At 43.0% G+C, this 15,176-nt stretch overlaps 2 protein-coding genes across 7 annotated transcripts; both read left to right on the top strand.

Annotated features, from left to right (window-relative positions):
• Window positions 1-4,569: 4,569 nt before the first annotated feature.
• On the top strand, window positions 4,570-6,505 carry fkbpl (FKBP prolyl isomerase like). Of its 2 annotated transcripts, none has more exons than XM_028994570.1 (3): window positions 4,570-4,912; window positions 5,096-5,493; window positions 5,638-6,505. In XM_028994570.1, exons 2-3 carry the CDS (start codon window positions 5,155-5,157, stop codon window positions 6,376-6,378), a joined length of 1,080 nt encoding a protein of 359 aa, XP_028850403.1. In that variant the 5' UTR covers window positions 4,570-4,912; window positions 5,096-5,154; the 3' UTR covers window positions 6,379-6,505. The 2 variants fall into 2 exon arrangements, with proteins under 2 accessions (XP_028850403.1, XP_028850402.1); XM_028994569.1 differs by having other exon boundaries at window positions 4,571-4,994.
• Window positions 6,506-6,678: 173 nt separating this feature from the next.
• fgd (faciogenital dysplasia) lies at window positions 6,679-14,967 on the top strand. 5 transcript variants are annotated; one of them, XM_028994696.1, is made up of 17 exons: window positions 6,679-8,113; window positions 8,423-9,041; window positions 9,813-9,902; window positions 10,031-10,167; window positions 11,152-11,308; window positions 11,396-11,534; window positions 12,295-12,353; window positions 12,513-12,659; window positions 12,798-12,890; window positions 12,977-13,056; window positions 13,132-13,162; window positions 13,243-13,347; window positions 13,508-13,555; window positions 13,641-13,742; window positions 13,850-13,978; window positions 14,050-14,125; window positions 14,459-14,967. In XM_028994696.1, the coding sequence occupies exons 2-16, from the start codon at window positions 8,439-8,441 to the stop codon at window positions 14,089-14,091; spliced, it is 1,962 nt and encodes a 653-aa protein (XP_028850529.1). In that variant the 5' UTR covers window positions 6,679-8,113; window positions 8,423-8,438; the 3' UTR covers window positions 14,092-14,125; window positions 14,459-14,967. The 5 variants fall into 5 exon arrangements, 4 of the variants coding, with proteins under 4 accessions (XP_028850529.1, XP_028850527.1, XP_028850528.1 ...); XM_028994694.1 differs by having other exon boundaries at window positions 12,977-13,162; XR_003751111.1 differs by lacking the exon at window positions 14,459-14,967 and having other exon boundaries at window positions 6,680-8,113; window positions 12,977-13,162; window positions 13,641-13,677; window positions 14,050-14,124.
• The last annotated feature ends 209 nt before the right edge of the window (window positions 14,968-15,176 follow it).

Below are 15,176 nucleotides of genomic sequence, written 5' to 3'. Positions count from 1 at the left end.
TAGTTAGGGTACCGGGCCACTGTAGCACCAATATACCACTATTACCACATATTTCAGTATCGGTCGTACAGTGCAACCGTCTGCCGCTGCTTCTGTTTGTTTTTCTCCGAGACACGGAATCAAGCACCCAGACTACTGGCAGATCCCAGTGATCAGACCAGCAAATAAATCCTGGTTCCTGACAACTGCTTTACAAGGACATACCATGAAACAAACCAGAGGGTCACCACAGCCACCACCACCGTTACAACTACAGCTTCAGGGATCTTCAAATGGACCAGTAACATCATTATGGACACGTAATCTAGACAATGACACTGGACTGCATCCTGGACTTCTCCAAACCTACAACTGTATGACTTATTATTATGTTTTTGTTATTTCTTTCCTATTGTACAAATCATCACCAGCCCTGCACTGACACTATTTGCAGGCTCACTCTACCCTGGAAGGGGGTCCCTCTCTGTATCACTCCTTCCCAAGGTTTCTTCCTTTCTTTCTTCTCTCTCCTAGAGTTTTTTTGTGTGGAGTTTTTCCTTGTGTGCAGAAGGGTCAAGTGTGGGGGGTGTCAACTGTAGGGTCTGTCAAAGCCCATTGAGACATACTGTATGTGATTTTGGGCTATATGAGAAATAAATGTTGTTGTCATAATTATGATATTCTAATTCCTAATTATGAGAGGCAAAGTCTAAATTATGACATAACTTTGTTTAATCGTTCAAAGTAGCACCAGGTTCCACTATGTACTGTCTAACACATATATAGCTGAAATGACAATAAAGCTCAACTTCAACTTGGAAAGTCGGGATAGTTGTCATAATGCACTGACACCTCTAGAAAACAACCATATGTGTGGGCTAAAGATCACCTCTGAAATGCTTTGAGGTCTGTAAACCCAACTATTGATGGTCATTATAACAAATAAATCAAATCCAGTAGAGAATCTAAGGGACCTAGAAAGGCGTTGGGGGTTGGAATCTCTGATGCATGTAGACATATATCGCTGAATTTCTTTTTCTTGAGCATTCGTGCTACATGGGAAAGACAGGACTTTCATTATGTTCCTCGTTGTTGGGTGCGGATTTTCATATGCCACATGTCTTCTAGTTTCTTGCTCATGGGTATAGAATAGCTGACCATTGTTTAATGACATATGCATCTTCTTATGTGTTAATTCTTGTAGGATTACCTTGAAATTGGTTAAAGTTGGTATCTTGTAAACATCTAAGATTTCCATCATTTCTTCTTGGTCAGCTTCTTGGAACTTTAAATGGCAGTTTTCCAGAGTCACATGCTCTGACTCAGGGATGTATTTTAAAAGGTTGTCAAGGATATTGCTCTTCAGGATATTGCTGCCTGTTCTAAAATGACAGATATCTTTCTATTTGCCAACCAAAGGCAATGATTTGGCCAGCACTTTCACAGTATTGGCCACTGTACATTGCTCATAAAATTTGTGCCAAAATTCCAAAAGGCAGACTCTAAGAACACCACCTTCATCTTGCCCCCTCTTTTATTGTCCATCTGGGAGAACCAGCTGTATATGAACATCAGCCCTCAATAATATTTTTCGGAAGTATCTGGTCATGGTGTACAACTATGGTAAAGTAAAGTAACTATGATTGTCTTCTTTGTTGTTCTTGACAGATTTAGTGGAATCTGTCTCTCTTCAGTAGGGAGGTTCCCCCGTAAATATTTAATTATGTGGTTTTCACTGGTCTGTGTCTTCTGTGGAAGAACATGTTGGCATCATCAAGTTAAATGTTTATCCACTGCTTCCAACATAAATCAAATCTATAAGTGGATTCTGAGCTCAGATCATGAACCATGGGGCTTGTGTGACTCGGTCCAGAGGTGGAGGTTTTATGTAGAGAGCCACACCCAGTTACCCACCCGGAAGCACGGTTGCCCAGGGTGATGACGGTCACCCCCTATGGTCAGAATGATGTTCATGCCCTCCGCGGTTGGGTGTCCAGTGACAAGTCTAGTGCGATGTGGGTCCAGGGACATCAGGCACATAGAGGCGTCCGGGTGGCCCAGTGGAAGGGACTGGGTCAACAGCCTGTGCTTCCCGGACCTGTGTCTCTAAGGACCACTGGAGGGGGCCACTGTAGTGTTGTAGGCGTAAGTTACCTGAGGCAGATGTTGAGGCCAGTTCCTTTTCTTCTCTGGAGGGAGTGTCCTAAGCAGGTCATGCAGAGTACAATTAAATCTTTTGCACTGTCCATTGCCCTGGGGATGATATGGCATTGTACGACTCGTCTGGATTCCATATACTTTACAAAGTTCCTGGATCGATGTACTCTCAAATTTCTTCCCCTGGTGTGACTGGATCCAGGAAGGCACGCCAAACAGGTAGAACCAGTGCTGCACCAAAGCTTTCGCCACTGTACTGGCTCGCTGGTCTTTAGTGGGAATTGCCTGGGTATACTTAGAGTTGGCAGGTCCACGCCTCCCAAATTGGACCAAGGACTGGGTCTCTCTGCATTTACATTTACAGCATTTATCAGACGCCCTTATCCAGAGTGACTTACAATCAGTAGTTACAGGGACAGTCCCCCCCTGGAGCAACTTAGGGTTAAGTGTCCTGCTCAGGGACACAATGGTAAGCGGGATTTGAACCTGGGTCTTTTGGTTCATAGGCGAGTGTTTTACCCACTAGGCTACTACCACCTCTCTGCTGTAATAGTCTTAAGTCATCATAGTTCCATCCCACCAGAGCTGAGATCTCATTCTGGACTACCATCATGGTTGTGCCTGCTGCTACTGCATCCAAGTATTGCCTGGAGAGGGCATCGGCATTACCATTACTTCGCCCGGGTTCACTTAATGGTGAAGTTAAATGACACTAGTTGTAAAGCCCAACGTTGTTCAAGCACTCCTAGCTTGGCAGTCTGTAAATGGCTCAGAGGGTTATTGTCCGTATAAACCACAAATGGGTGCCCCAGCAGATATTCTCTAAATTTCTCTATCACAGCCCACTTAAGGGCCAGAAGGAGGATTTCTTTATAAACACAAATAAACACGGTGCGATGGCCAAAAACAGGGGAGAACGAAAACTAGCCCACAGGCGTGTGGCGATTGCCAGAACTCAAAACAACTTAACACAAACAGTTTCCACATGTCCACAAAGAATGTTGCCGCCCCGCCCAGCTGCTCCACAGGGCCTTTTAAACTGCCCTCCTTATTGTGCACAGGTGAGTCCCCAGGTGCTGTCAGCTTTTAAGGATGTTTTGCTCTGCATCACTTTGTCAGGCAGGTCTTATCTAAGTCTCTTATTGACTGAGAAGAGGTTTGGCAATAATAAATCATTTTGTCACACAGTGAAAGTGAAGTGATTGTCATTGTGAGACACTGCAACACAGCCCACGGTGAACGCAATGAAATGTGTCCTCTGCATTTAACCCATCACCCTGAGTGAGCAGTGGGCAGCCATGACAGGCACCAGGGAGCAGTGTGTGGGGATCTTTACTCAGTGGCACCTTGGCGGACCGGGATTAGAACCTTCTGATTACGGGGCAACTTCCTTAACCGCTAGGCCACCATTTTTCCCCTTAATAATTAAATCTTTTTAAATCTAATATTTATCATTTTTTATGATCTGTGTAATTCTTCGCCAATATGCATGTTTTTTGGGGCAAAGCTCTGTTTGCATTGGTGAAGCTTCTCTCCACTGTGGATGGTCTGGTTTACACACTCATATGGCTTCTCTTCAGTGTGTTGTAAATTGGTGTTTTTTAAGATTTTCCCTTTGTGGAAAAATCCCATTCTTGGCCCTGATATGGCTTTTTACTGGTGTGAACTCTCAAATGGATTGTAAGTGTAGATAGTTGATGGAATCTCTTACCACACTGGCTGCACTTTTTTTTTCTTTTTTTTTTATCTAATTTTGTTAGTAAATGCAGATGTTCTTTATTAATAATGAATTTGCTAATGAATTAACTTGATGATTAAATAGATGACCTTCACAATTATTCGTTTAGCCAAGAAGCTTTAAAGAAATGTCTTTAGGTGGCAAAAAGAGGCTTAATGGATCACGACTCCATAAACCCCAAGCAGCAGCACTCAGACATTGCTGCTGAACACGTTGAACATGACAGTCAAAAAACAGTCAATTCCAATCCAAAAACTTTATTTGTAAACTGGGGGCGATTTAAAAGGCACAGTACCGCACACATATAATAATTGAAAATGGAAAATGTATTTTCTGACTCAAAAGGACTTGAGTGTCCTAAGGAGGTATTGTCGCTGATGACACTTCCTGAGGATCTCCTCTGTGTTGGAGGAGACGTTCAGCAGCTGGTCGAAGAAGCGCTTCGAAGAAGCGGGTTTCACCGCAATTTAGCGACGCTAGGGATGAAACGCACCCTTGTACTAGATATGCGCGTCATGCGTCCATCACAGCGGTCCTAATACGCCATCGTGACACATAGGCGTGTACCGAGCTTAACTTCTTTACTTGACTATTTACTCAGACTAGCCACTCAAAATATGGCGGCCACGTTGACGTTCGACGCTGCTGCTGCTGTTACTATAGAGGTAGCGACCATGATGCAATGCGTAACACGTGACCAGTCGCGTTCAACATACAAGTGTCCGAAATGTGTTTTCTACCCTCATTCCCTAGTCAGTCTACTAAAGAGTGAACCGTTTATAGTGAGAGGGAGAAGGATTCGAATTCACTTTGTTCTGTTTTCGCTGTTCTCTTACTTGCCCTGCGCGGCTTTCTGTGGTTTAACCAATCGAACGCTCCGTTTTTGACACGTGACTGAAGCCGGAACCGTGCAACCGTGCTTCTGGGACTCTACGCTCGGGATTGAAGAGGCGTTTTGCTGGTTTTATCGACACTGCGGTATTTTAATTGGAGAGTTCAGCGGCAACTCTGAGGAAGAGACATTTATCGTGGGAAGAGGCGAGTTTGAACAGGCATCGCCTGTTATTGCTTTTTTACAAAGAGCGTGGATTTATGCACACATTTCCTTGATTCATTTCAGGTAATATAAGCTTTATTTCAGATTGTACTTGGTCCAAAGAGTCTTCTTTTAATTTAGTTTTCATCATATTTACTAATCTGCCCTGTATTCTGCATTTTCAGTGCATTCATGCCGTGCCATGCCATCTTTCTGAAGGAAAGGTCAAGGTTCCAAAAGGTCCATGTTGTCCTGGGTGTCTGTATGTCCAGGAGGACTGTGGAATGTGCAGAGGGAGTGGATGGGAGAACGCAGGCGTGGCTGTGAAACTCCTCACCTGGGATCAGTTTGCAGGGTCAGGGTGCGGTGCAGGACTGATGAAGTGACACAGACCCAGAGACCGGAGGATGCGGACGTGTCCCCCGTCGTCCCCACTGCCGCGCCGGCCACAGCGTGTCCACGCTCCTGCAAGTCGGTGCTGCAGGTTCCCCTGGACGACTGGTTCCGGCTGCGAGTTGGGGAGGGCCAGTGTGACATCACAGAGGGATGCGTCGAGGGGATGAGAGCCGGGGAAGTATGTGTGGTAAGAAAACGCAGTCCAATTGTTCTTTTCTTTTTTCAGACCTTCATGATAAACATTGTTTTCATTGTACGTGACAGATGTTGCTTGGAGTTTATTAGATATTTGATCTTGATTAATTTACTACATTTTTGTATTGTTGCATAGCTGAAAGTAATGCCGCTGAATGAGGACTCCATGCCCAAGATTACTCATGCCGGCCCAGACTGCCACCCCGACTACCCAGAGGGTCAGGTCTCCAGCCGTTATACCCTAGAGCTCCATTCGTTTAGTCCTGGCAAAGAATCATGGGAAATGACTCCTGGGGAGAAATGGTCTTGGGTGAAGTCTCACAAGGAGAGAGGTGGAAACAGGTTTGTTAAGGGGGATGTGTGGGGTGCCGCAGACTCCTATTGCAGGGCCATTAAGCTACTCATCACGTTGGCAAAGAGGACAGCTGGTGACAAAGACGGCCATGGAAGCATGGCCGCCAACTCCGAGGCGGGAGGAAGCCTGACATCCTGTGTGCACGAAGAAACATCTTTAACCACTGAAGTTAGTGACCAGTTCACACTGACTGAAAAGGAATATCATTTAATGAAAGCAGAACTTCACTCCAATCTTGCTCTTTGCCAGCTAAAACTAGGCCAGCCATCAAAGGCCAGAGAGAGCAGCTCAAGGGCCACCAACCTAAACCCCACAAACGCCAAGGCCTGGTACCGGCTCGGCCAGGCCAGCGTTCTTGTTGGGGAGCTGAATGATGCTCGTCGGGCATTCGGAAGGGTTCTGGAGCTTGAACCAAATTCAGCATCAGCTCGCAAAGCTTTGAAACAGTTGAATGTTCAGGAGAAGGAGTTAGACAGCAAGCTAGCCCAGAGGTTAAGTAAAATGTTCAGCAGTGCACCTTAATTTAAACTAAAGAGACACTTACCTAAAGATAGTTGGATGGAGTTGTTATTCTTTAATAAAGCTGATGTCATTGAGTAAGACAATATTATTACATTATTTTGATCATCAATAAACCTCTTTCTATGGGTTTGCATGTGTCTTTTTTTTTTGTAATGTTTTTATTTTTATCCTTTGCTCTGGTTTAATGGACTGAATATATCTTAGTAATTGTTGTAGTTTTACTCGGGCACCATAGTGGGTGATGCACGTAATGTCACAAACTAGTCACAATGCAGTTTTTTTTTATAAAGTCATGTTTTTTATATATAGGAATCATATATCACACATGCACAATAATTGCCATAATGTGGTACAGTTTTGTGGCTATGATAAAGTTGATGGGTTCTGGTGAAAGGTTGAGTGGTCTGCAGTTATGATCAATATTTTCATAGGAAGGAGTGAGCTGTTGAAATAGTGGTCATCCTCATACCTGATATTGGGATATTGAGCATATTCGGATGTCTGATTGACTAGGAGCCATGGGTCTGTTGAATACACCCATAAGCATTCTGATGACTCCACTGCATCTCTAAACCATGTGTTTTTCTGGGGTTCTATAAATAGGGGACACCCTATTTATTAAATGCTGAAATGGAGATGCTGCTGGGTTGTACATCCAAAAGATGAAAAATATCAATTCTTCTCAATAACTTGTTTTTCCAGCACATCCAACAGATTCTTGACTGTAATTTTTCCGCAGTGTAGCAGGAAACATGATTCTGTCACCATCGGGTCAAGCTGCTACAATGGGAGGAAATTTCCATCGTCAGCTCAGAAAAGCAGAACGCATGGTGAGGTGGAGGGGGCAGAATAGAGACCTGTCTGGGTGTCATGCTGATTGTCATCCACCAAAACTCACACAGTGCGATATTCTACAGATATCTCCATGGTAACAGCAAAGGCATCAGCAGGATTAATCTTGTCCATACACAACTGTGCTGCACTGTGCATTCTTCACACCTCCACATGCATTTTGTGATCCATTAACTCTTCTGCATGATGAGACCAGTGAACTAGATTGTACTGTACTATTTACTGTGCAATAATCTCTGTTTTATCATGTGTAGCTGTTCTCTCTGTCCTTTTCTACAGTCTAAGGAAGTCATTCAAACCCCAGGCTCTGTCTGTCCATCTGTCTGGCTGTATGTCATGTGGAAAGAAGGCCATTATCAGCCCAGACTACATGTGGTGTGCGCTTGTGCAGTAGGAGGAAGTAGATGGAGGAACTAGTTTGCCAGACTTCATCTTCGAAAATTCAACCTATATTTATCATCAGATGTTTCTGTGCATTTCCTGTTCAGAAACCCTGTTCTCCATGTTCTCCAAAATCATTTTTCCTGCAGCTGCTCGGAACGGCATTGTCATTCCTGTCCACTCTACGATGTGTTCGCTCTTTCATTTTATCTGTCTTCACAAACCACAGTGGCTCACACACGCATTTCTACATCCTGTTCTGCAACCAGGAAACTGCTGCAGTGGATGTTAGTCACCCAGAGTCGCCTGTGGAACCTTCTTCTGCAGTTTTCTTTTTTGAATTTGCCTGAAAGATGAAAGCTTGCTTGCTTCTATTCATATAACTGGAGTGTATTAATGCTTTAGTTTGCAGAACCTTTATCTCTTGCACCCTAAATCTACTGTCTGACTCTGAAGGACACTGAGGAGGAGAACTGTGGGCTTTCGCATGCAGCTCTGCCAGGTACTGTAGATTGCTTCACGTGCACGTTTATTTTATTCTTATCATTTGCAATATCTATTTCTTTCTAACATTTGTGAAATTCCTTTAGAAATATTTAAACAGATCTAATTTAATCCAAAAAACAGGTGATCACACTCACATCCTTTTTCAAACCATCATCGTTCAAGTGAATAAGTCAGCAGCCTTTATTAAACATATTAAATTTGATATGATTTGTTATTATGCTATAGGCCACTTTTATTGTTGTGTGTCTGAAATCGGTGTAAAAAGGGGCTTGCATTTTTACAGCAGATTACTTGTGTTTCTCAGGGTGGACACCTTTAAGATGGAAGCCACACCCCCTTCACTTGTGGAAACCACACCTCCTCCACAGCCTTTGCAAGCCTGTGCCCAGACCCCATTATTAGATCAACCAGGCCATGAGTTTTTACCAGAAAAGGACTCATTTCCGCCTGATAATCTTGCTCATTTGCATATTGAGCAGAGAAACATTCCTACTGTACAGGATGATGATGGTGATGATGGTAGTTGCAGTGACATAATGAAGAATTTGATGAAGCAGACCGGCCAGGCCAGCCAGGAAGGACACGGTCAGCCATGTTCTGGCAGTCAGGGGTCTATCCCTGGGAACAGCAAGCACTACAGTTCAGATGATCCTCGTGGAACGCTGGAGCCAAGAGGATTTACAGACTCTGGTTGTAAAATTCCAAACAGGGACAGCGGCTTTGACAGTCCATTATGTGGAGGAGAAGTGGAGGTCTTCTCCAACGAGGAGCCCATCGAGGAGGAGGAGGGCACTGACTGCACTGCCAGAGAGCCCTGCATCATCACAAGTCATGAACGAGGTTTAATTCAGGATGAAGATACTGAAGCAGAGGAGGGAGGCAACAGCGGAGGGGCGAGAAATGCAGAGCAACCACAGCAAACAGTTAGTACACACACACACACACACACACACACACACACCCTGGTGAAGCATGTGTACAGTATGTTTTCTTCAGGAATCCTTCCAGCCAACCTTACATTGTACCTGGAATGGAATTATTTCTGGGCCTCAGTCTGGACTCCCATTAATGTGTGTGTGTGTGTGTGTGTGTGTGTGTATTTCCGTATGTTGCTAGAATAATGGTCATACCCAACACGACAAAAGGAAATTGTAACTTCAGTCACCACGGGCAAATTTTTTAAAATAAAATCTTTTGTAATTAAACCATTATCAGCAAGTATTGTTTGATGTCTTTGTCAGGACATTTTATATTCATAAAACACACATCATATTTTTGACACTGTACTTCCTGTCACATTTGAGCGTGTGTTGGTGTGATGGTTAAATGTCTGCCGTTTACTCCCCATTACTGCAGCTGACTGACGTTACTTTCACTTCGGTGGCACACAGGATGTGGCTTTTAACGGAGGACAAAAGCTGCGTAGAAGTAGTGTTCTGTAGATTCTTCTAGAACTGTATTGTCTGGGAGTGGATGTGTGTAAGATTTGCCTGGCTGGAGGTAAGGAAGCTGTATAACAAACCGGAAATGTAACACATGTAACCCACCTACCAGCCAGAAGACCACCATAAAGTCCCAGGTTCAAACCCCACTTACTACCATCGTGTCCCCCCAGGGGGGGACTGTCCCTGTCACTCCAGGATAAGGGCGTCTGATAAATGCCATGAGTGTAAAATGAAATGTGTCTTTCTCAGTGTTCAGAAGCACAGAAATTATTGAATATCGCCAGAGAGCTGCTTCACACAGAGGAGGCCTATGTCAAGAAATTAAATTTACTCGACCAGGTAATCATACAATAACACACACCGAGTATACTAAGTATATATATGAATATATAAGTATATTTATGAATGTATCGCTTTCTGCCTGCATCCGCCATTACAGTTTTATACTCCACTTATTTCTCTCGCAGGTGTTTTGTACAAAGCTGACTATGGTAGGAATTCCCCAAGATGTCATCACAGGTATATTCTCCAACATCTCCTCCATCTACCGCTACCACCATCAGTTCTTGTTGCCTGACCTGCACAAGCGCATCACACAGGAATGGTAAGAGCACCGCAAACACAAGATTTTTGCCTGAATTAATCAACTACTGTGGCATTGATGTACATATGTGCAGGACACGTCGTGCTCGTGCCACTTCGCATGCAGTGACGTGTGGACTATGCCTGTCCTTCATGGGCGTGTGAAAGCGACCCTGTCATTACATAACGTACCGTCACACTCTTATTCAATCCCAGCAGGATTTTGGAAGTGAGTTTGAATAAACGGCTTGAACACGCGATGCGAGCAACTGTAGTTGTAGACCGGGCAGACTCATGGTGCACTCGGAAAGAATCCGGGCTATTCCATGATGGAGACCCAGTACCTGATCGCCATCAGCACTGGGCTACTCTTGGAGAGAAGATCAGCTTTGTGCCGTTTGCAGGTTTCAGTGAATGGGTGTTGGAGGGTTGCTGCCGATTGCCTATGAAAGCAAAAGTTCAAGTAGTGGTGGAGGCCATGTCTGAAATAAGGCTACGAATGGGCACTTGTGCATGTCCTTGCAACAGTCATAGCTAGTGTGCTGAATGTCAGTGAGAAACTTGTGTACCTGATGCCATGGTTTAAAGGCTTCAAGAAGTCACTTTGTTTGAAGAGAAAGAGTGGGACCTTCATTTCAAGTCTTTGAAGCAAAGCCAGATAGAGGCCGATGAATCTAACGCAGTCACAGTCCAGATCAATCTCGAGGTGGTAACACCCTCCCATCATCAGCATGATGTTCAGGAGGGATCAAGTTGATGACTGGGTGAAAAATGACCCCAGGCACTGAAGGTTGTAGTTGAAGTGGCAGTACGCTGTGTGCGTACTGCTGCGTAGTCCTGCACACAGAGGCGGGAATAAAAAACAGCAGCAATGGGATTCCCTGATGTAGCTATCATTTACTCAGTTGTCCTAGCAGACACACAATCGTTGGTTTGCAATGTGTTTTACCAATTTACCTGTGAGAAGAATTCAAGTCTTCAGTTTTATAATTGCCTTTATGCAAAGGGACACAAATCCACGTCTTGGAGACATTCTACAGAAGCTGGCTCCGTTCATGAAGATGTATGGAGAATATGTGAAGAATTTTGACCATGCCATGGACCTCATTAGCACATGGACTCAGGGTTCTCAGCAGTTTAAAGCTGCTGTGCAGAACATCCAGGTTTGGAAGCTTCTTTTTTGTGTGTTTGTCCAGGGGTCCTGTTGCAGCCTCCTAATACAGTCCAGGTCCTGTGGTTTTCTTGAACAGAAACAGGATATGTGCGGGAATTTGACTCTTCAGCATCACATGTTGGAGCCAGTCCAGCGGATTCCCCGCTATGAACTTCTCCTGAAGGACTACTTGAAGAATCTGCCTAGTGGTGCAGCAGACCGCAAAGATGCAGAGAGTGAGTCCAGTTAATACATGAATAGTAGTCAGACATTCGCCAGACACCCCCATCCAGTTCTTATCCAGTCATTTTATAAAATACTGCCATAGCAGATCCATATAGATTAGATTCAACTTTATTGTCAGGGCAACGAAATGTAAATACTTCACTTAGTGGGGTCTCTGGTTTTTTGTTTTGTTGTTGAAGAAAAGGCCCCAAGTTTTGATTTAATAAACTTTTGCTTTTTATGAAAAAAAAAATCTTATTTCGATTTTCAAAAATCCACAGAGAATTTTAGACAATTACACATACAGGCTGAAATATGTAGATACATCTATGTTTTTAAAGATTACTACCGTAAATATGTAAGACATAATAATTGAACTTTGATCTTTTCATACAGATCACACTTTCTCCACCCAGTGTCCATATGTGTATGATCTAACAACTTATAAAAGTTGTTTTTATTAAACTCATGCAATCCATGGTTCATTATGACCTCTCAGCCATAACATTTCCATTCTCAGAACTAACAGTAACTGTGTGAGAATAGTGACTTCAAGGCACTTCTGGAAGTCACTTTTACTGTAAATGTAAATGGAGCCCCTTACATGTGACCTTCCTTTCAGACAGGAACTTCTTCCTGTGTCTGTGCCACATTGGTAAAAAGATTGGAATATGATCGTTTGGCCAAATTGCCCCTTTCACAGCGGAATTGTACTTAAGATTTAATTAATTTGATGTGATCATTTGGAATAAATTGAATTCTCTCTTCCAGAAGCTCTGGAGCTTATATCTACTGCAGCTAACCATTCCAATGCAGCCATTAGAAAAATGGTAAGTTTTTCTGACCAACTCTTCTACTATCAGACACGCAACAAGGACGTGTGGCATCAGGAGGCTTCACCCGCATGTAATAACATGTAATAACCATGTGTCTGGAGAGTCTTGCTGCCTTTTGAGCTACAGTAGATTGAAACAGCCGTGTGTGAACAGGAGAAGATGAACACATTGTTGGAGGTGTATGAGAGACTTGGGGGAGAGGAGGACATTGTCAACCCTGCCAATGAGCTCATTAAAGAGGGACACATCAAGAAGATGTCAGCTAAGAATGGTACAGCTCAAGACCGCTATTTGTACCTGGTGAGTAGAAATCGATGGCAGTTGTGTGATTCCAGAATGGAGAGTCTATATACTTACAACAAAATGACTTTAATACAGATATTTCTTGTTTTGAAGACATGTTGGTGCATATCTGTCTGACCGTTTGTGTCTTCACAGTTCAACAACATGATTCTATACTGTGTACCAAAGCTGAGACTTATGGGGCAGAAGTTTAGTGTGAGAGAGAAAATCAGCATTGCAGGAATGGAGGTGTGTGTATGGCAGAATTTATTCATTGCATATTCATTTAAACTATGGAATGGAACGGTGGAAGTGTTGATCTTTTGCTTTCTCAGGTGCAGGACAATGTCAAGCAGAATCTTCCTTACAGTTTTGCCATTATTAGCAAACAGCGCACACTAGAGCTGCAAGCCAGGTTTGTGGATTGTGTTGCATTTTTGATATTCAATATTACCTGCATGTGTGCATTTGAAGTCTTTTTGTCTTACAGGACAGCAGAAGAAAAGAAGGAATGGATTCAGGTAAACCGGTGATTTCTGAAACATTTTTGTAATAAAATCAGAATGAACAGTATTTAATCCTCATTTAAATATATACTCAGGTGCTTCTTGCCACTATTGAGAGGCACAAGCAGAACACTCAAACATTCCGAACCTTCAACAGCTCCTCTCGGGATGAAGATGATCTTCTCTGGCCAGACTCTCCGGTAGGCAGTAGGATGCTGTTTCGCCACAACCACATTCAGGACGTTAGCTGTATTTTCACCTCTTCTGTATATTTGGATTTGTGACATCAGCTATTTACCATTTTTGAATATTATGTGGTGGGAGTGTTCTAGATTCTTCTTTTTTGCCTCTGTTGTCTAGGGAATGTGGAACACGTCTTTTGATTCAGATGGAGGCCTGCATGAGAGAGTAAGGATGCAGGTTCTCGCTCATTTTTCACATTCTATGTAAAACATCCTTCATGGTTTCTCTCTATGTTTACTTGAACATGAAGAAAAGCTGCAAGAAAAAAGATAAAGAGAAACACACATGTAAGGGCTGCAACGAGACTTTCAATTTTACCAAACGCAAACACCAATGCAAGAACTGTGGAGGGGTGAGCATGCATGTGTGCTCACACACACACACACACACACACGTATTCTCTCACTCTCACATGATCCATAATACCAGATCTACCCCTTCTGCCCCATCCGGCTGTAGTCAATCTGCGCTAAATGTTCGGAGACGAGAGGCTCGGAGAGTAAGGCGGGCCGTGTCTGTCGGCAGTGCTACGAGAATGAATGGTTGTCGCGGGTAACCGCTGAGCCCAGTCATAAGCCTGCAGTGGAGGTAAGACGCACAAATACAGTTAATGCATCATAGTCTCTTGATCTTTCATGGTTTTTGTTTGTTTTTGACAGTACAGTAAGGAGCCAGCTGGACCAAAACCGGACCAAAACTGAGACCCTAGTACTCCATCTTTATCTAAGTGCAGAGGTGTGTGTGTGTCTTTCCATATATATATATATATATATATACACACACACACACACACATATATATATATGTGTGTGTGTGTGTGTATATATATATATATATATATGGAAAGACACACACACACCTCTGCACTTAGATATATATGTGTGTGTGTGTGTGTGTGTGTATATATATATATATATATATATATATTTTTTTTTTTTTTTTTTTTACACACACACAAATCACAAAGTCTTTTGACAGTCCCCCTGGAGACACTCAGGGTTACGTCTCTTGCTCAGGGTCACAACGGTAGTAAGTGGGGTTTGAACTTTGTGCTCTTCTGTTTCATAGATGAGTGTGTTGCACACTTCCACCCTATGGTATATTGGCTTTAAGGTATTCCTCAAGCATGCACCATGGATTACTGTAATGGAATGCCACTGTGATGCTGACATAACCAACTCTGCCTAAAATATCCATGTATAGCAAGTTTTCCCACGCTACTCAGTGGAGAGGTGGTGTCTTATCACAAGGACCTCATCTGAAAAAACGTTTAAATGGAGATAAACCAAAAAGACATGTCAATAATATCGACCTTCTTCTCTCCCGAGCCAGAACGCACATCCACATGAGCCAGCAGCATTTCTCTTTCTCTCCGTTCATGGCTTTTTTAACTTGATTGTTATTCATTTGTCTCAGATTTTTGTGATCCTGCTTTTCCGGTCAGTTCAATGCGATTCTCACTGTATAGATTTCAATGAATTAATATTTATATTTTAAAAATTATATTTTGCTGAAATTATATTTTAGTACCAACTACTAAATGGGTTTAATAAATATGAATGCTTTACATTGTAAAATCTGTCACTCATTTTTTAAAGGGAGTATAGAGGTACGGACAATAAGACCTAGGAAGTAGGCAAGAAAATGACCACAGTTGCTACTGAAAAATATGAAATATTCTAACCACAGCTGCACACTGGTTTTAGATTTATGTGTTTTCATTGCATCCATATGTTTTAATTTAATGCTATGCAAGACAGAATATAGGTGGTGGCAGCCAATGTGA

The sequence above is a fragment of the Denticeps clupeoides genome, chromosome 10 (genome assembly GCF_900700375.1).
Source record: "Denticeps clupeoides chromosome 10, fDenClu1.1, whole genome shotgun sequence".
Lineage (NCBI taxonomy): Eukaryota > Metazoa > Chordata > Actinopteri > Clupeiformes > Denticipitidae > Denticeps > Denticeps clupeoides.
This window is presented reverse-complemented; position numbering and strand designations above follow the sequence as displayed.

What these genes read in the sequence shown, in the direction of transcription:
- fkbpl (XM_028994570.1), top strand. Translation starts at nt 5,155, where the DNA reads ATGTTGTCCTGGGTGTCTGTATGTCCAGGAGGACTGTGGAATGTGCAG. An exon ending in GAGCCGGGGAAGTATGTGTG is followed by an intron (nt 5,494 to 5,637) that starts GTAAGAAAACGC and finishes ATTGTTGCATAG; the next exon opens with CTGAAAGTAATGCCGCTGAA.
- fgd (XM_028994694.1), top strand. Translation starts at nt 8,439, where the DNA reads ATGGAAGCCACACCCCCTTCACTTGTGGAAACCACACCTCCTCCACAG. An exon ending in AGACCGCAAAGATGCAGAGA is followed by an intron (nt 11,535 to 12,294) that starts GTGAGTCCAGTT and finishes TCTCTCTTCCAG; the next exon opens with AAGCTCTGGAGCTTATATCT. An exon ending in TTCTCTGGCCAGACTCTCCG is followed by an intron (nt 13,348 to 13,507) that starts GTAGGCAGTAGG and finishes TCTGTTGTCTAG; the next exon opens with GGAATGTGGAACACGTCTTT.